Genomic DNA, 20,126 nt, shown 5'->3' with positions numbered 1-20,126 from the left:
CAGGCGACAGCATTAAAGAACAAAGGCTGTCATTAGTAAAACATTACAACCATCGTCAGCATTGTCAATCGTTAACCATTATTCACCAATAGAACGAAAGAGAGGCAGAAATACTTGCAAACGCCAAACACTTGAGGAAGTTTTTTTTTCAATTTGCACGAGTCTCTTTTAAAAAGTGCTTAGCAACCGAGAATATGAATCACGTCTTGGACACGTCCTTGACTTTTCATGACTGTGGGTTAATTTATTTGTGTTTGGGGCGAAGAGTGGGGAGGGTGGCACTTGGCACCATCCGTCCGCACGCACGCACCATTCCCTGGGTCCTGTCCTTGACATCGTAGACGGAGAGGCGCACGCGCGTGAGCTGCGTGGCCTGCGAGTCCGGCAGGAACGCAATGCTGCTCAGGAAGATAGGAGTGCTGGTTCCCTGCAAGGCATCAGGGGGGGAAAGGGCGGAACGTGATAGAAACGCAGCACACAGCGTGCGCACACTTACAATGGCGTGACTCGCCGCCTTTGTTAAAAAAATAAACTCTCATGTCCATTCGCATCCACACTCGCACGCTGTATATCTGTTGCCATCCCTCTGTCTCCCCGTCCAGCAGTAGATTGACAGAAGAACTGTGCATGTACATGTAGGCGACCGTTAACATAAACAAAAATATCTCGTCTACGTTTTCATGTCGCGACGATTATGAAAGCGTCAACTTCCTGCTTCTACAAAGCAGCAGGGGGAAGCAAGAATGTTTTCGGTCGATGATGAAATATGCAACAAAAATTGCAGACAACTTTCATAGATGGAAAAAAGCGGCAAACAATATTCAAAAAAACTAAACAGGTTACACTCGACACTGAGTACGTTTTGTAAAAAATCGCTTGTTTACACTAACATTCCCTTGAATGTTAAACCACAAGGAGTACGTACCACGACGATGACATGGGTGAAAAGCGCTTCCCTTCCCCACCGCAATCGCACAAGAGCCACAACAACCAATCCCTGTCCCCTCTGTAGGAAATGAAGTTGCACGCATGCACACAGGCTGCTGCTTGTCTCAAGTGCAGCTCAAAAGAAGCCAATGTTTGCCTGGATTCAAACCCACCATCTCACATTAACCCACATGGCCACCTCGTGTCCAATCATTTTAATCAGACAAATTATTTGGAGGTATTGCATTGGCAGTAGTGCACAAAAACAACACTCACATTCTTCATAACCACTGCCTTTATAGATAAATAAGTTTCCCTCACTTTATATAAGTTTCTTTTTGCGCAATTTTGCATATGTATGTGGCGAACTTATCATGACACAAAATTCGCGATATGCGGTTTGAATTCAAACATATGCGGCTGCGCGATCGAAACGTGGGACAACATTGTGTGTGCGCTGTATGCGCTACTGGGCAGGCAGCTGTCTTGTGTGATGCATTGTGCAGTTAGGTGACTGTGCAGTCTATGCTGTGCAATTCGGCTTTGTGCGCTCTTTATTTGGAATGCATCTACCGCAATAAAAGAGAGGGTAACCTGGAGCATCGGTGACGTTTCAGGCAATTGCCTTTCTTCACAGCACAAAGAGAGGCCAGAGAGGTAGAGTCACCATTTCAATCCGAGTTAGTTTAGGAGTTGGGCGCGTAAGGCCCAGGCGGCACAATCACCACCACCGCTATCACCCTCCGCACCGTTACGCGTCTCCGGCGAGGGTTTGCGCGCCCTATGCGCTCACCTCGATGATCTCGGTCTGCGCGTGCTTGGTCCAGAAAGCCTGCGGCGGAGTCGTGACGCTCACGGATACGAACAGGCTCGGTCGCCGGTCCAGCGACGATGTCACGATTTCGCTGCACGCTGCCGGCCGGCAAATCGGCAAAGGGTTAAACGGTGAGTGGTTAAGAGTTGAGACACTTGCCAAAGAACTGGTCAAAGTGCAGGAGAAATGCGGTCATTTGGCTTCTCACCAAGACTGAACTCCAGAACTGGTTCATCCGGATCTTTGCTGTTGGCTGGAAAACAAAAGGTTAATAATTATCCTGCATAATTGTTATTTACATTCGTCAGCAAAACTTGGTTACGGTGTCACCCTCCACCGGTGCTAATTCACAACAACTTGGCTACCGTCATTTTATGGTGGACACAGACACAACAGGACGAATGATCCAAGTGCCTGCAAGTAACGGAAGAGTCGACGTTTGACAGTTTTGCTTTGGTATGACGCGCAGTAGAAAGGTATTGACAAATGCAACAATGTCTCTTTAAAAAACGTGCAACCTGACATAAAGAGCATGAACTGCTCCTTCTTGATTTGAAGCTTTCGTCACTGCAGGAATTACTCTTTGGTTCTTTCGGTAAAGTCCTTCTTCTTGTACTGTACAACTTCTGCATTTTGTAGAATTTTTAATTTTTCTGACATCCATATAATTATTTCAACATGGAAATTGATCCAATATTTGCACATGTTCCCATTTTAATTTAAAAACAGGGCACAACGGCAAGGCAATGCCTTTCAGCCGCGTATAGCGTCACAATATTTCTCCCATACCCGGTGCAAGTGCACGAGTAAAACGAGTGACCCGTTTCTGCGTTGGCGATCCCCGGTCAGTGGTGGAAATGCCACGGTCCAAAGACGGAGACCAGCATCTCTAATAGGACAGCTTTGTTCATCAAATCCGGAAGGATAACGATTATGAGTCTTACCCCTGCTGGTACGACCTTACAAATTGCGAGTTGACGCGATCCCACTGCGCCACTGCGCCGCCCGTTCAATGTGTAATAAAGGACTCGACCACGATGTCTGGCTTGGTGTCCTTTATTCGGTCCTTCTCTCTTAACCCGCACGGCTGTCCTTCTATAAGACTCTATACTGACACTGATACTGCTCTCCTGCAGTTTCTCCCCTCGTCGTTCTCTCAGCCTCTCTCTCCTCTCGTCGCTCTCGTAGCCTCTCCCTCACACACAGCCTCGCCGGCTGTGTTCCCCGCAGCTCCTCGTCCGCCTTCTCTCCAGCCGCCCCACCGCTGTCTTCTCTCGCAGCTCCGCTGGCTGCTCCCTTAGCTGGCCACCGCTGGCCGCCGCTGCCACCCCTTGGCTTTGCCCACGTGGCCTTACTCTGGTCCAGTCCCACTCGTTCTGCCTTCCTCTTCCGGTCTCCTCCCTTAAGAACCTTAACCTTTCCTCCCACGTCACCTAACTCCACCTCTCCGTGACGTCACATCCGGGAGGTCGCCCGCGCCCGCATTACACCACCCTCCCCCGTGGAGAAAAACCCAGCCGACCTCGGCTGAACAACACCAACAGTAATGCGGGCGAACCCGAGCGTAACACACCAAAGGACACCAAGCATGCAATATAACAGTAAGAACAATCAACACAACTCAACAATCAATAACGTAGCAGAAGCAGGCAATAAATACACAGTAAGAACAATACAACATAACAATCAACGAAACACAAGGGATTTAGAGCGTGTGCGGGTCGCCGGCCCGTCCCGGACGGTCGGCGGCCCATCCGCGGAACGGGAACGTGATTGAGTTTGAGGAGCGACAGGGTGAAATCCCCCTGTCGCTGTTGGAAGTCCACCAACGTCCCGTGTCCTTGAAGGATCAGTCTTGGGCTTGTCCCGCGGATGCGTCTGCAGCGGGGTCGGAAGGGCTGCAGGGCTCGAAGGACCCGCAGATCTGGCAGGCACCCTCCGAGCAGAGCGCCTCGTCCCCTCCGGTGTCAAGGCCGGCCTGCCTGGAACAGGTACGACAGGCGCTCTAGCAAGATCAATGGACGCAGGCGGGGGAGAGTCGGCAGCAACAGACCCCGGCAAGGCAACATTGGGAGATGATGCATCATGTAGGGGAGCAACATACGGTTTCAAGCGCGACGTGTGGACAAACCAGCGGCGAGAACCAATTTGAACACGCGCCGACTGAGGATTAGGAACCTCAATGAGGCGGACAGGCCCTCGCCAAGGTTTGTGAAATTTGGGAGAGGTACCCGGCCGCACCTGCGGGCAATGGAGCCAGGCCAGGTCCCCAACCTTCCAGGGGCACTCCCCTTTGGAACGCCGTGCGTACCTCTCATTTCGGGCCTGAGCTTTGGCCGTAGCCACACGGGCACTCTCCCGCGCCTCCGAGACCCGGCGAACAGTGTCCCGAATGTAGTCAGGAAGCGGTTTACAAGGTCCCCTCACACCGGTTCCCATCTGCACATCCATTGGCGGCACGTTTTCCCGACCATACATAAGGTAAAATGGCGAATAACCCGTAGCCGCATGAGGAGTCATCCTGTACGCCGAAAGCACCCCCGGGATGTGCAGGTCCCAATCCGATTGTTGCTCACTCACCGTGTGGCACAGCATGGCAGACAATGTCCGGTTTAGCCGCTCAACCATACCATCCGTTTGCGGATGGTATGGGGATGTCCGGACCTTCTTAGTCCCTAGGCCCGCGCATACTTCCGCCAATAATTTCGAAGAAAAATTTCGGCCCTGATCCGTAAGGAGTCTCTCCGGCGCACCCTTGTCCATAACATATCCGAACAAAAAGGCGTCGGTAATGGCCGCGGCCGATTGATCGGGCAACGGCCAGGCCATCGGCCAACGGGAGAGGTACTCAACCCCGACCAGCAAATATTTATTACCCCTCGCCGAAGGTGGGAAAGGTCCCAAAATGTCCAGTGCCACCAATTCATTGACCCGAGACACCCGAATTGACTGTAAGGGTGGCACATAAGGATGTTTAGGAGGCTTACGCCGGGCACAGTCAGGGCACGCGCGGACGTGCCCCACGACATCCGTCGACATGCCGTGCCAAAAATAATGACGTTGCAACGTCAACAAGGTCTTCTGCACACCCAGATGTAATAGCGTGTCACAATGGAGAGTTCTAATCAACTCGTATCGGAGGGACGCAGGCACCACTAGACGCCAGTGTTCCTGGAGACTTTCCCTCCACATAAGCAGACCATCTCGGACCGCGGTTTCCGGCGCACCCTCCGTAACCGGACCCCCAACCTCCACTTTGGATCGCTTCCGCAAGGACACTAACGACTCATCCATCATTTGCTCCCTTATCCAAACAGACCGTGGCAGATTCAAAACCCCATCAGTCGGCCCCGGTTCCACAGTAGCATCCGACTTCTCCACAGCCAATACCACCGGCTGAGGGGGGGGTAGGCTGGGCGCACATCTCTGCGTCCCCGACGCACATTTGCAAGGGGAGCGCTGCGGCAACCTAGAAAGTGCGTCTGCGTTCGCATGGCGCACCCCTTTACGATGGTGAATTTGAAATGAAAATTCTTGCAGCGTGTCCAACCAACGCGACAGCTGGCCGGAAGGTTGATCCATTTTAAGGGCATATTGCAAGGCCGCATGATCCGTACGTACGATAAAGGAACGGCCGTACAGGTACGGTCGAAACTGACGTAGGAAAAAAACAACGGCTAAGAGTTCCCTGCGAGTGACACAGTAGCGTGTTTCCGCGGGCGACAGGACCCGGCTACCATACGCAACGACGCGCTCTACGCCCCCTTTAGACTGAGACAACACCGCGCCAATACCTGTGTCGCTCGCATCCGTATCAAGAATGAACGGTTGATTGAAATCCGGATAATCCAATGTTGGGGCGGTAGCCAACAGATTACGCAGACTCTGAAAGGCCGCCTCTTCCGGCGGTCCCCACGCAAACTTACGTCCCTTACCCGTAAGGAGGTGCAAGGGCCTCGCGATGGTCGCAAAATTCGGTACAAATCTTCGATAATACGAGGCAAATCCCAGAAAGCGACGTACATCCCCCACGGTGACCGGAGTCGGCCAATCTCGGACGCACGCCGTTTTTTCCGGGTCCGTAGACACCCCCTCAGCACTCACGATGTGCCCCAAATAACGGACGGACCGTTGCAGTAGGTGACATTTCTTTGGTTTAAATTTCAAGTTCGCGGAGCGCATCCTCGCGAACACCGTCTCCAGCCGCCTTAAATGTTCATCAAATGTGCGGCTGAAGACGATGATATCGTCCAAATATATGAGACATGTCTCCCACTGCAACCCCGTCAAAACGAGTTCCATGAGCCTTTGAAATGTGGCAGGGGCCGCATTCAGCCCCATCGGAAGGCAGTTAAATTGAAACAACCCCTGCGGCGTACGGAATGCGGTCTTCTCCCGTGAGGGCTCGTCAAGGGGAAGCTGCCAAAATCCCGAAGAGAGGTCCAGTGTAGAGAAATACTTAGCCCCCGACAATGCGTCGAGGGAGTCGTCCATACGCGGCAGGGGATACGCATCTGCCACCGATATCTTATTCAATTTTCGAAAGTCAACACAGAATCGCAATTTGCCATCCTTTTTCTTAACCAAAACCACAGGCGCGCCCCATGGGCTGTTCGACGGCGATATAATATCCGCAGCCAACATATCCTCCACTGCCCCCCGAACGTGTTCCCGCTCGGCCGGACTCATTCGGTGCGAATTCAACCGAATAGGGGCAGCGTCGCCTGTAGCAATGTGATGGTGAAGCAATGAGGTGCGTCCCAAATCCAAATCATTGGAGCTAAACACATCGGAATACGTCAATAACAATTTATGAAGCGCACCCCGTTGATCCACAGACAGGGAAGAATTTCCGTCACATAAGCTAGCAATCCAGCGGTCATCCGAAGCCACAGGCTCGGAAACACCAGCAACCACTCCCTGGCTATGCGAACAATCGTGAGCCGTAAATGCCGTGGTGGCATGTGCCACAACCGTGCCGGCTGGGACACAGACATTTTCCGTACCCGCATTGAGCACCTGCAAAAACGGTAATTGGTCTGGCCGGACGATGGTCTGCGCTCCGACCAGCGCCGATCCGGCCGTTATCGAGGCTGAAGGTGACAACAAGATCCCAACCGCTCCCAGCCGACCAGGCAGGGGCTTCCGATACCGCAGGGGAATAAGCATCTGTGAACCAGGTGGAATATCAACAGATGCCACGGATAGCGCCTGCACTTGTACGGCCGAAGCAGGTCGCCCCCAGGGCGACGGCAGAAACGAAATTTGACGGCCACCCGGCAGTTCAATACAATTCTCATTAATTTTGATCAAAATAGGCATCTTAGCCAGAAAATCAGTGCCCAATAAACAGGGAACTGCCAAGGATCTTGAAATCAACACAACGCCCGAGGCCGACACATCCCCAATAGATATTTTAGCGTCCACCTGGCCCACGATGCCCATACTACCCCCGTTCGCAGCGACGCACGACCCGTAAACCGGACGCACGGCCCCGGGTGGGATGCCTAACAGATGAAAAATGACATCCGAAATAATAGTCGCGGACGCCCCGGAATCGACCAAAATGCGCACGTCCACCCCTTGTATAGACCCCGGCACGGTGGACGAACCCGTAGCGGCCGCAACAACCCTCCGTGCCAATTTGCGCCACTGCGTCACAGAGCGACAAGGCCCCGTCGAAGGTCCCTCTTTAACAACAACACTATGACCGCACAACGAAGGTGATGGGTGAGGTGTAAAGCCTTGCCGGGTGTCTGGTGCGTGCCGACTTGCCTGTTTCGGTGGATCCTTGGGCGGCTTGGCCGGTAATGAGGCCTCCTGTTGTGGCGGACCCGGGATGCGGGCCCAGCAGTCCTTCGCGTAGTGGCCCTTCCGTCCGCAGCGGAAGCAATCGGCGTCGTTGCGCCGAAGCGCAGGCCTTGCATCGCGCCGCCCGCGTATCGGCGGTGCAGCACGAGAGGCCGGTCCACCGCGGCCTGACCATGGCACCGAGGCGGCCGTCAGCTCCTGAGGGCCCCGCTCATCCGGCACGTATACCGACTTCGTAGGGTCCCAACCCAGAGCGCCACCCTCCGCGACGGGCCCCCCTGTCCACGCCGTGACCTGTTTCCATCGTCGTAGGTTGAATTGTGCATCCAGACATTTCGCCGCCGCCCGGGAGGTGAGCTTCTCATGCCCGCACACCGGCATGGGAATCCCAAGATCCCGCGACAGCTCGAGCATCTTGCCCAAGATGAGAGGCTCGAGCAGGTCAGGTGTTGTATCTGGATACGCGGCCATAGCCAAATCAAGCACTGCACCCCTGTACGCCACAGGCGACTCCTCGGGCGCTCGTTGTCGTTGAGCGAATCGCCGATGCGCGTCGTCAGGTGGCTCGTAGGCGTCGGCCATTTCTTGAAAAACTCCATATAATGTCCTCTTCTTCTCGGCCTTAATGGAGCGAAAAAAACGAACAGATTCGTCGTCCAGAAGAGTCGGCAACACTTCCAAGGCCTCAGCATCGGTCCATCTCGCAGAACGGACCGCCGCTAAAAATCTGCAGGCGAAAGCGCTCCAGTCGCCCCCAATGGCGAATTCCTTGACCGTGGTGAGATGGCGACTCCGACTTCGCTTCACTCCGCCCTCCGCCGATGGTTCCTCCGGAGGCAAATTCAAAATGGCGTCGAATCGCGGCGTGGTCAAGATGGCGGATTCCCGCCGCGGCACGCGCAAGATGGCGGCCTCCTGCCGCGTGGCCCATGGCGCCGGGAGTGAAGAACCCGTGGCGGCCTGTGGAGCACTCTCCGCTCTCTCCGTCGCCGTGCTTGGGGTGACGAGATGACACAATTGGCCCAGGGCGTCCTTGAGAGTCTCCAGTTGCTCAGCCACCTGCAGCCATCGCCGATCAGCGTCTGATGGTGTCGGCGGCCCTGACACTGTGGCTACATCTTCCACTCCCGTCCCCGCACTCGTTTCAGCAGGGCTCTCCTCCACCACCCTGGCAGGATCCATGTTTGGAGGGAAGTCTTCGTCTTCGGACGAAGAAGCCGATGCCGGCGCTGGAACATTTTTCTTTCTCACTTGTTTCGACATGCCGTTGCACTTCCGACACCAATGTAATAAAGGACTCGACCACGATGTCTGGCTTGGTGTCCTTTATTCGGTCCTTCTCTCTTAACCCGCACGGCTGTCCTTCTATAAGACTCTATACTGACACTGATACTGCTCTCCTGCAGTTTCTCCCCTCGTCGTTCTCTCAGCCTCTCTCTCCTCTCGTCGCTCTCGTAGCCTCTCCCTCACACACAGCCTCGCCGGCTGTGTTCCCCGCAGCTCCTCGTCCGCCTTCTCTCCAGCCGCCCCACCGCTGTCTTCTCTCGCAGCTCCGCTGGCTGCTCCCTTAGCTGGCCACCGCTGGCCGCCGCTGCCACCCCTTGGCTTTGCCCACGTGGCCTTACTCTGGTCCAGTCCCACTCGTTCTGCCTTCCTCTTCCGGTCTCCTCCCTTAAGAACCTTAACCTTTCCTCCCACGTCACCTAACTCCACCTCTCCGTGACGTCACATCCGGGAGGTCGCCCGCGCCCGCATTACAAATGTAACGGTGCCGCGTCGCGACGACGAACGTCGCAAACCAACAGGGTGGCTTTTTGAAATGTGTGAACAGTACGAAGACCCATCCGGAGTTTGATGGGAAATTCCCCGTTGGACAAAGAGGCTGCTGGCCAAAGATTGGCGTTCTAATCATTGATATTCAACGTACAGTGTTTACAAGCATGCACAGCGGTACAGTAACACACATAAGCCACGGGTGCCGGACGCCGATGGAATAGTGACACGAAACCAATTCAAATGCTAAGTATTGAATGGCTTCGCTGGAAACAAGAATAGCAGACTATCATAATAGCCAAGTGTGCTGGTACGTGGTGTGCATGCATAAAAACATTTCCTTAAAGCAAAACAGAAAAAATACCACTCTTTTAAAACTCATCTGCATAGCCTGACATTTTACCATCGCCGCTTCTCAGACCACGTGTGGGCGAGATTTATTTTCACTTCAAGGAAAAACTTTGAGGAAGGCTTTAGCCCTACGCTATGTGCACATGTGTGTAAATACGTGTGTCGAACTTCTGTCACACCGTACGTAGCCAACCGTGATAATCGGAGGTGCGGGGGAATGGAGAACTAAAAAAGCAAAACGCAAAAAGCAAGAATACCGTGTGTGTGGTTTGGGTGTGTGCAGTGAGGCGTGTGGGTAGTGCAATTGCTGATCGCCATGATCCGTTCACCCAGGCAGAATAATCGGTCTTGGCACTCCCCACGTAGATAGACCCAGCGTTAAATGAAGAGCTAGTGTAGTGTGCCGGCATTATCACCGGGGAAACAAAGGTGGCCGGATGTGATCCTGGCCACTCAACTTACATATATACCAGCACTTTCCCGAACAGTCTGTAAATGCTACACTGGGGGGGGGGGATGATTGCCCTTGTGTGTGCGTGTGTTCGGGTGTGTGTGCATGTCCGTGTGCACGCGTGTGTGTACGTGCGCGTGTGTGCGTGTGTACGTGCGCGTTACGTGTGTGTACTTGCGTGTGTACTTGCGTGTGTCCGCGTGTGTACATGCGTGTGTGTCCATGTGCACGCGTGTGTGTACGTGCGTGCGTGTACGTGCGTGTCCTTGTGCACGCGTGTGTGTACGTGTGTGTGTGTACGTGCGTGTGTTTGCCCTTGTGCACGTGCGTGTGTGTACGTGCGTGTGTGTACGTGCGCGGTGCGCGTTGCGCGTGTACCAACTCACGCGTTAGAGGCAGCCCGCGCGCCTCGCTTGCCACATCGACCGTGGCCGCCCGCAGTAGGGAGGACCGGCCCACGGGGGACCTCCGGAGGGGAGCGGCCGCCCCCAGCCCAACCTCCTCCCACCCCCCACCGAGGCCACTGCCGCCACCACCACCACCACCCTGCGATCCTTCCCCCGCCATGCAGGGGGCCGCTGCTGCGGGCAGCCGGAGTGGGGAGGGGGGCCGAGGCGGGTCGCCCGGCCGCTGCCGGCGGCGGCCTGAACGTCACGAGAATGACCGCCCGCACGTCCGTCGACCTTTAGGGGCTAGCGGGTAGAGGGGGCAGGAAGGGAACGCTCGTGTCAACGGAGGGGGAGGGAGGAGGAGACATTGTAAACAGACGACTGTGTGTATGACAAAATAAGAATAGGTTTTTACCCTTTATGGCGATAAAACAGGAGGTGGTTAAGATGTTCAAAACACCAAAATAGAACCCTGTTGCAAGGAATCAAGTCTGCATTAACGGCACACGCTACTTGTGGTGAACATGCAAAAAAACATGCGCTGATAATATACTTGCTTTGTATTTGAAAATAAAGAAGGCTGTCTCTGGTATAGGCCAATCCATTTCAAATATGCAAGTATATTATCAGAGCATGTGTGTTTGCACGTTCACCAAAACTACGTGTGGTTAATGCAGACATGATTCCTTGCAAAATGTTTATATTTGGCGTTTGAACATCGAAACACCTCCTGATTTATTGCCAGAAAGGGTGAAACCTATTCTTGTTTTTTCATTCTTTGATACTGGCAAAAATACATGCAATTGTTTAGAGGACTATGTGCACTGTACAAGCGAATGGAAAATCTAGCGGTTGCATATTTAGTATCAATGAAACTATGAACTAATTTTCCTTTACCAGGTAAGACCAACTGAGCGACCTGGCCACAAATGATAGCTCAACGAAGTGGCTTATCGTGTGGAAACTTATAGCAGCCAAATACTCTGAACGCGCGTTGATTCTTAATGTGGGGAGGGAAACCTGAGAACCCACAGAAATTCCACGCAAGCACGGGGAGAGAGAGAGACACACGCAAACTCCAAATATACAACAGACGTCAGGGTTCGGGTCGAACCCACAACCTCCTGTATACCAGGCGAGGTAGTTAACATCTCCTAGCCACCGTGATGATGATGAGAGAGAAACAATCTCCACATATACAGCATGCATCAGGATCTAACCCACGACTTCCTGCATACCAGGCGAGGTAGTTAACATCTCGCCACCATTGCGACCCCTTGAAAAAAATTACCTGCTATAATCACCCAGAAATGTCTGTCTGTCCCACGCGTGATGTCACTCCACATGAGGCCCACGCCCCTCATTAATATTCATGAGTGGGTGGATTTTACACTCACTCAGAAGTTCGAGCTGAATTCAATAATTAATTGCGCAAAGTCGCTTCACAGAAAGTGACGCTAAAAAAAATATCTAAGCAGCACAGTGCTACATCCGTGCGTAAAGTCACTGCAAATGAGCCCCCCCCCCCCCTTCATTACACACTTCACATGCCGCACCCCTCCACAATAACCATGAGCGGATGACGTCACTCCACATGCCGAACTCCTCCCCAATAATCATGAGCTGAACAATTTTTCGCTTGAATATTTCAGATTTACTATAATATACACCCTTCCTTGGATGGGCAAAAAAACTAGTTGATTATATCAACCATTTACAATTAAAATAGCAACTAAATGCAATCGCATCTCACGACGATTTAGAAATACGGGAGGAAAATAAACATTTGGGGAGGGAGCGTCACAGCAGGGAAACATGGGAAAGCGAGCGACACCGTGGTACAACCTAATGCTGCTACGTTGCAGTGTTGGATTTTTGTTGTTGCACATTTTTACATTGTATCACGCTTTAATTCAAATGGACAGTAAAACCTCGTCATTTTGGTACTTGACAATTCGTAATTGTGGATAATTCGGCACGGCTGCGTTTGCGGCATATATACAGTTTTAGTAATTCGCCACGAGCCGAATTGCCATGCTGAATGATCAAATTTCGGCATACGCGTGGAGCGATGCCACGTGCCACAACCAAAACAGTGACTCAGTCTCGTGGCAGCGCGCGTGGTGAGCGTCAGTGCAGACCCGTTGCTTTGGACTTTACCTTGTTTATGGACTTTACCTTGTTGATGCACTCTGTGCAAGCCAACCCTCTCAGAAATGTCGTCTACACCTACATAGAGAAGTAGTTGAAAGGGACTGAAGCATAAATCCCTTAGTCTGGAATTAATGCAGGTGTGTCAGTGCGTATGGTGTGTGAAAATCAAGCACCTTTTACGACATCAAGAAAAGCCGGGAGAAAATAAATTATTTGGGCAGGAGTCACTGGGGAGTACCATTGCACATAATTCGGAATATTGGATAATTCTGCAAGGCCAGAACCCCATATGTGTCGAATTAAAACAAGGGTTACTGTATATATTTTTTATCTCGTTAGAAATATTGTATGTTCATCCGCACAAAGGACGGAGGTGAGAATCAATCAAAATTCATCACCAGTGCAAACTGTGTGCTGTGCGATAAAACCTATAGAAGAACACACACTCTTTCATTCCATTGAACACGACTTACCAAAATTATTTCTCTGAGAATAAACATTTTTATGTATTCTTACGAAGGGATTTGAAGGTTACAGAAAGGAAACAATCTATACATAGGAAACTTTTAATAGTGATAATGCTGAAAATAAACAAATCATTGCACTGTTTTGCATCTCGTTTTGCTTCCATCGATTTATTTTGCACCTATTTTTTTAGTTTATCTTATTGGTCTTTCCACTTTATTTTATTCCCAGTTTGCTACCGACACAATGTCATGAAATGAGGAATATATAGAAACATTTTGCAGGACAGTACTACAACTCAACAACTACAACCAAATGTATCGGAGAACGGATGGCAGCGCAAAGTATTTTGACGGTGCCTTCTGGAAAAATCCTTTCAGTTGACTGTTTGCAGCCATTTTTAGTTTGGAACACAACACATCATGCCGCACATCTCCCTTGCAGAGCATCACTTCTGTTCTCGTGAGCTCTCCATGTGTTTGTACAGCCCTTTGAAAATCCAATGCTAATATGAGGGCTTCCCCACACTTTGCAGAGTAATGGGATTTATTTGAACATACTTCATCACCTCGCTGCACAGGTTGGTGAAGGCGGGGCAGCATATAAGTACAGCACAACAATCAATTTTCTTCACTGCCCTCTGCTGCCCATCGTGTAGCCTGCGGCACTATGGGGGGGGGCAACCTTATGTGCCATCGAGGCTCAAACCTGCTTAGCTTCCGCGATCTGACGAGAATGAGCACATTTGCGGGCGATTTGATCATGGGCAATGGAGCTGGTTAGGCGTGCAGCACAGTACGTACACAGTATCCTGGAATGTGCATCCAAATCCGTACAGTGCTTATCGGCACAATCGCGTGCACGTTACCCCGTTAATGATGCATTACAGTGGGAGATTATCACAAAAGCTCAGACACACAGATTCAGTGTGGCACTATGCGTTGGGGACACAGCCCAGCGCAACAGGGAAGGGATGCATCTTTTGTCCCTGACAGGTGAATCCTGGACTTTGTTCAACCATATCCGTGGAGATTACAGACTAGGAGCTACAAATCATCACACGACTTTGCTTCCAAACACTGTAATTATTTGGCAGTCACACACCACCCATGCATCAGCCAGAGCCGTAAAAAAAAAAAAATCTATCACACTGTTATCGAATGCCCACAGCCAAAGTCTCACAATGGCCTGAACGACATTGCTGAACAGTGAGTGCTATGCGATGTAATTGGATGCTCTGACCTGTCCAAGTCACACAAGCTTGGCAGACACATGCTGCACGTCTCCGTTGTGCAACACCACGTCAATGGTGCGCGCCACGTCAAGCTGTGATGCGTCATCCTGTGCGCACGTTATTACCATTACATTGTCAAGGAATTATTATATTTGGGGAATGTTACAATCAAATGCAATTTCTCCACATTCTTTCATCTACTCGTCTACGGTCGTCCATTTGGCCGCGTCTGCTGTTCAAACGCCCCTGGCCACCTCTCCCTCTTTCATCTCGCTCTCAGTCCCTCCTCCATGCATTCTCTGCTCAATCAACCAAAGGCTTTCTGTTGAAGCCCTCGGTCAGCCTTCGCTCAGTGAGAGGTCGCTCATTCGCCTCTGCTGTGGTCTTCTCCAAGCCACGCGTGCTGTCGGCTACCTGGCCCTATTCAGGTCCAGGCTCTACACCATTCTGTTCAACTCTGCCCATGACTGTCTCTCCCCATAAATTCAAATGAGGTGTGCCACTTACAAAATGGCCCAAATTTTACCTGTCACAGCAAAGCATCTTAGCCACACTAATCGGGTACTAGAGGGACAGATTTTCAACCTGTCGATACTGTGTTTCTAGATTTGGCGCACTCCGTAAAAGCGAGCCCGAATAATTTGTTCACGTGATTCTTAAATAGCGCTCAGGTGTGTGTTCATGCGTCACTCCGCCAAAAGGTCAAAGTCCCATTCGGCCCTCGGTAAGGTAAAGGTTTCCGATCGCTGCTTTGGAGAGAACTCACAGTGACTCTGGCTGTTCCTCCGGGGTCATGCCCTCACGGTGAAGTCAGATGTATCCGCGTGAACCCTGAGAACAAAGCACAGAGGCATTAGGAGCCCGCCGCCACCAGTCGTGGAGCCGGAAAATGTTCACCGTACATGTTCAGCCCCCTATGTCAATCCACTGCTGGATGCGGGCCTTCCTTCACGCCGTCAATGCCGCGGGGGTTATTTCAATCGAGCTTCACCGCGTTCGACGGTGCGGGCTGGTGAAGGCGGGCAGCATAGATGGACAACGCAGCAACGGATGCTTTCTCTGCTGCCCAAAACGTAACCCTTTGTAACACTTTGGCTCTCTTTGTGTGTGGTGGCTGTTGCCCATCCATGTGCTACTTGGGGTCAAACCTGCTTAGTTTACGCGATCTGACAAGACTGGGCAGATTCCTGGTGACTTGGTTATAGGCTGATATGTACAAGTGTGCATGTGAATACTTTACACGCAATTCAGTGCGCATAAACGTGCGGCATGAGCTTAAGATGCATTTACCACCTCTTGTGACGGCTCCTTAAAATTACATAACTCATATTTACTCGCCTTTTGCCAGTCCAAAGACGGGTGTATTGCAGTAAATCTGAAACTTGCAAGCGAAAATCAGACCGCGACGTGATGTTCATTGCATCAATGCGTGTGCAATTTGTAAGGGCGCGGTGACACAGACCTATTTCATGTAAAAGTTATAATCCCTTGTTCATCACGACGTCCTTTTTACTTTGATGTCTCAACAGCGTTACGGAGATCGCGTGATGACGTGAGGGTTCTGCCTTTGTAGTGAGGGTTGTAAGTTGACGCCGAGGAGGGGGGAGGAGGCGCCTCGCCCCCCATGTGGAGTGACGTCAGCCGCTAATTATTATGAATTGAGGGGGTGTCCGTTTGGAGGACGTCACCTTATGATTATTAATGAGGGGGGCTGTTCGATGTGGAGTGACGTCACCTGCTCATGATTATTAATGAGGGGGGGGTCCATGTGGAGGACGTAACCTGTTCATGATTATTAATGAGGGGGGCTGTTCGACGTGGAGTGACGTCACGAGCGTTGCACACAGACACTCTCGGCTCATTATAGTCGGTAATAATGGGGGGGGGGGGGAAGGTCCATGTGAAGGACGTCACCTGCTCATGCGCCATAAATTATTTTATTCAGCTTGACCTGCATTAGTGTAAAAATCCACCCACTCATGAATATTAATGAGGGGGAGTGGGCCTCATGTGGAGTGACGTCACGCGGGGGGGGGGGCTCATGTGGAGTGACGTCACGAGCATTAAGAACAGACATTCCTGGGTGATTATAGGAGGTATTAACAGCGTTAATGCCTGTTTAACTTAATTCTTTATTTACTGAGAAAAGCCTTACTCAACTAACTTTCTCAGACGATTTGACCTATTCTGTTTTTGACGTGTTGGAACAAGAACATTTAATCTTTGCCGTAAGGCGGAAAGCATCCTGGCTGGTTAGGCATGTAACAATGAAGCAGTTCATCATTTCAAATTAAATTCTTAAGAGCAAGACACATGCGTGGATTCATACAAGTGAGGATCGTCGACAGCATTTACAACTCAAGAAAATGTCACGTTCATATCATGAACAAAACTCTCCTTGGTAAAGGGAAATTCGCCAGCTGTGCAATTGCTTTGCTTGTCCCACTGTTGAATGAAAGGGATCCAGGGAGTATTTGGCCTACTGCTCTATGCTAGACCAGACATCTTGGAAGAGGTGGTGCGCTGGGTGGACACGGAGGTGCGGATGAGATTGTTCAGCCTCTTTATATACTGCATATAAATCTCATTTGAATTTGTATTGTTTTCAAATGAATTGAACTTGTGACCTCTGAACTCCAAGCCCGGTGTGGCTAACCCCATTACACCACGGCAGGATCCCACAAAAAAAATAATGTACGAAGGAAAAAAAACGCAGCTACAGTAAACGGAAGACGAATAAAATACTTCTTCTTTAATCAAATCGCCATCCCAAAATTTGGCAATCCATCAAATCTCTGCGGAGGTGAATTGTGACAAGTGCCCCGGTTGACCCTTGCGGGTGGGTACTGAGTGAATACATTCACGTTGGGTAGAAATCGCGAGAGTAAACGTTAATCTCTGGGGAGTAATGGGCACAGCATTAGCTTTATATGAGATCGCTTATGAGCATGAGCGTGGCGTATCAGTGAACGAGTAAAATACATTTAGGACACAATGCATTCACAATTTGGATTTATCAGAATAAAAGAGAGTGGCTGCCGAAGAAGGGGAAACATGCCGGTGAGCACGTCCACCACCCAGAAATGAAGCCATGAAAAATTAGCTCAACTGCAGGATCATATTCTTGGTTCAGAGAACAGGGCTGTATATAAAGACGCTGTCTTTCAGACAGCTCTGTTCTTCACCTGAGGACGTCTGCTTGCATTGTGGCCGAAACGTCGTGAGATTTTTATCGTTATCATTTTATTATTTCCCTTCTACGTGACTTTACCGAAAAAACCAAGAATATGAATCCCTGCAGTCACGAAAGCTTTAAATCGCAATTTAACTGGAGGATTGTTGCAACACACAAGACTGTGAGAGACAGAGGGCACACTTGGGTGAAGCCCTTTACGCAGCAGCGGATTGATCATTGGTCACCGAAACAATGGGACAAATCTACACCAAGGAGCAGGAACATTAATTGCATGACTGGCACTGTACGCTGTTATCTGCGAGCACTGCTGATGCGGTGAAAGCACCGAAAGAAGAAAAGATACATCGGCTCTCAGGTCACGAAGCCTCCTTCCCTCCGAAGAGGCTCACCACCACCGATTTAAATGTACGCCAAAGATCAATACCTATCCCTTACCCGACGGCAGCTCCATTAACGTGAACGCAAATTTGGCAGCGCAGTTAGCCGAGCCTGCGTTCCAATTCCCCTTGCCCGGCTTCGCACCGACGCGGGGACGTTCAAGGGGCAAGCCTTCGGGCTTTCAAATCCCGGCAATGATGGCCAGCGAGAGCCTCGTCGCGAGAGCCGTGGAGGCGTCACAACTGCCGTGCGTCAACCAACCAGCCAATTGCAGGTCGTAGAAAAGCCGTGCCATGCAACACAACATTAACCCCATGCAGCACGAAGGGGTCATGCCCCGAGAAGTCTTGAACCGCATAGCAATACAACTGGCGATAAAAATACATTTCTGCGGAGGGAGCTGGTAGGAACGTTGGGTTGCTCGGTCAATGGCCAGGGTCAACGGTGGCGTGGTGTATTCCGCAAATATGCCCGACTGTGAGGGCGGGCACAAGCCGGCGTGAGTAGGTTAAACGTTGAGTTTTATAAGGGCACCACGGGGTGACCAGCCCCTCCCCACCCAGCCCCACCCCTCCCATCCCCCACCCAGCCCCACGCAGCCCCTCCCCACCTAGCCCCTCCCCACCCTCCCCTCCCCACCCAGCCCCTCCCCACCCAGCCCCTCCTCACCCAGCCCCTCCCCTCTCCACCCCTCCCATTTTTGGATGCACGACGGACGGACACAATAATCCCCTGTGGGCTGGTGTAACCAGGAGGTTCCTACCAGTATAAAGTGTGCATACTGCAGGGCTGTCTGGTGGACAGCAGGGGGCAGTACAGCAAAATCGACGATTCTACTGTGCCCCCACGCCCCACCCCACATGGCCATTCTCCCTGCCTCCAATAGCCTGCGCTGACCAGCGTGAAGTATGGGAAAATATCGCACAAGCCACATGGCATCAACATGCTGATGTACGCTCTGTAAGTTGAAAAAAACAATACACTACTATGGTCACCCATACAAACACAACCCAGGCTCCAAGCAGCTTAGCTTTACCGAGATCGGGTACATCGTGGACGAGTCTGTCAAAAGGCCAGTTTGTACAAACACAGAGAAGTGAATGTTCTAAGTCACAGTAGCATGGTTGGCTAGAGTAATGATGTTCGAGAAGGCTGTGTCCTCCGGCAAACAGCAATGGTAAAAATGTGCCTCCCTCTGGACGCTCAGATCTCTATCAGCCACCGCGTCACAAACGCGTCGCCAAGTCACTCGACAGGTGACGGAAGGTGAAATGCCACGAGGCATTTTTATTGGCAACAAGGCCTGCCCACCTGCTGTTGATTTCCCGTCAATATTTAGACGTGGCAGGTGGTGTTGGGCCTGGATGAAGCGCTTGTAGAGTGCTGACCAGAGGTCGCAAACGGGTTTTGATTCCTTACCCGTACCTGGCAGCACCAGGGTCGCAAATGGGTACCCGTTCCCTACCCATACCCTACCCGAAATGAGTGACAAACGGCTACTCCCCAGTGACTCATGGCCTACCCGCACCCGTAACCGGCCGCACCAAGGTCGGAAACGGCTACCCGTACCCGTACCTGGCCGGGTACGGGTAGCCGGGTATCGGGTAGGGTACGGGTATCGGGTACCCGGTTGCGACCTCTGGTGCTGACACGGGTTGAAGATCATTCACAGCACGTGCTATGGCTGCAGGACCACGTGGTGCACAGCAGAGGGCAGTGCGGGAAAATGCATTGTTGTACTGTGTACCTATGTACTCTACTTATATACTCCCAGGGTTGAACCTGGATATAGTTGCTGGAATACTGCCGAGATTGGCGATCACGATTCGTAAACAAGGATTTCAGGCTCGACGTGGTTACGAGAGGGCAATGTTGTACAGTACTTCTATGCATCCATAGCTATTCTCTCCCCCTTCACCAACCCACACTGACCAGTGCTGTCAGACATTGCCCAATGATGTCGCACATGGCGTGGGGAGGCCCTCGCCCTGCGGCAATTGACAAAAGGGTTGTACACCGCGCGTGTACATGTTAACAGACCTCTCTGCATGTGCACGTATCGCTCACAGGCCACAACTGCTAAGATTATATGCTCTCTTCTTGGTTCTTTCGGTAAAGTCACGCAGAAGGAAAATAATAAAATAATAAAAATAAACATAAAATAATTCTCACGACGTTTCGGC

At 51.4% G+C, this 20,126-nt stretch overlaps 1 protein-coding gene across 1 annotated transcript in view; it reads right to left on the bottom strand.

The window, feature by feature from the left end:
- Positions 1–15,204, bottom strand: part of LOC133350016 (inositol polyphosphate-4-phosphatase type I A-like) — a 48,325-nt gene extending 33,121 nt beyond the window's left edge. Inside the window, exons 1-5 of the mRNA XM_061563967.1 lie at positions 15,136–15,204; positions 10,514–10,819; positions 1,950–1,994; positions 1,721–1,839; positions 311–427 (exon numbers count right to left, since the gene is read on the bottom strand). Of these exons, the coding sequence (XP_061419951.1) occupies positions 311–427; positions 1,721–1,839; positions 1,950–1,994; positions 10,514–10,694 (462 nt within the window). The 5' untranslated portion in view covers positions 10,695–10,819; positions 15,136–15,204. The remainder of the gene's footprint in view (positions 1–310; positions 428–1,720; positions 1,840–1,949; positions 1,995–10,513; positions 10,820–15,135) is intronic.
- Between the last annotated feature and the right edge of the window lie 4,922 nt (positions 15,205–20,126).

The sequence above is a fragment of the Lethenteron reissneri genome, chromosome 32 (genome assembly GCF_015708825.2).
Source record: "Lethenteron reissneri isolate LAM-NWPU_2019-01 chromosome 32, ASM1570882v1, whole genome shotgun sequence".
In the NCBI taxonomy this organism is placed as follows: domain Eukaryota; kingdom Metazoa; phylum Chordata; class Hyperoartia; order Petromyzontiformes; family Petromyzontidae; genus Lethenteron; species Lethenteron reissneri.
This window is presented reverse-complemented; position numbering and strand designations above follow the sequence as displayed.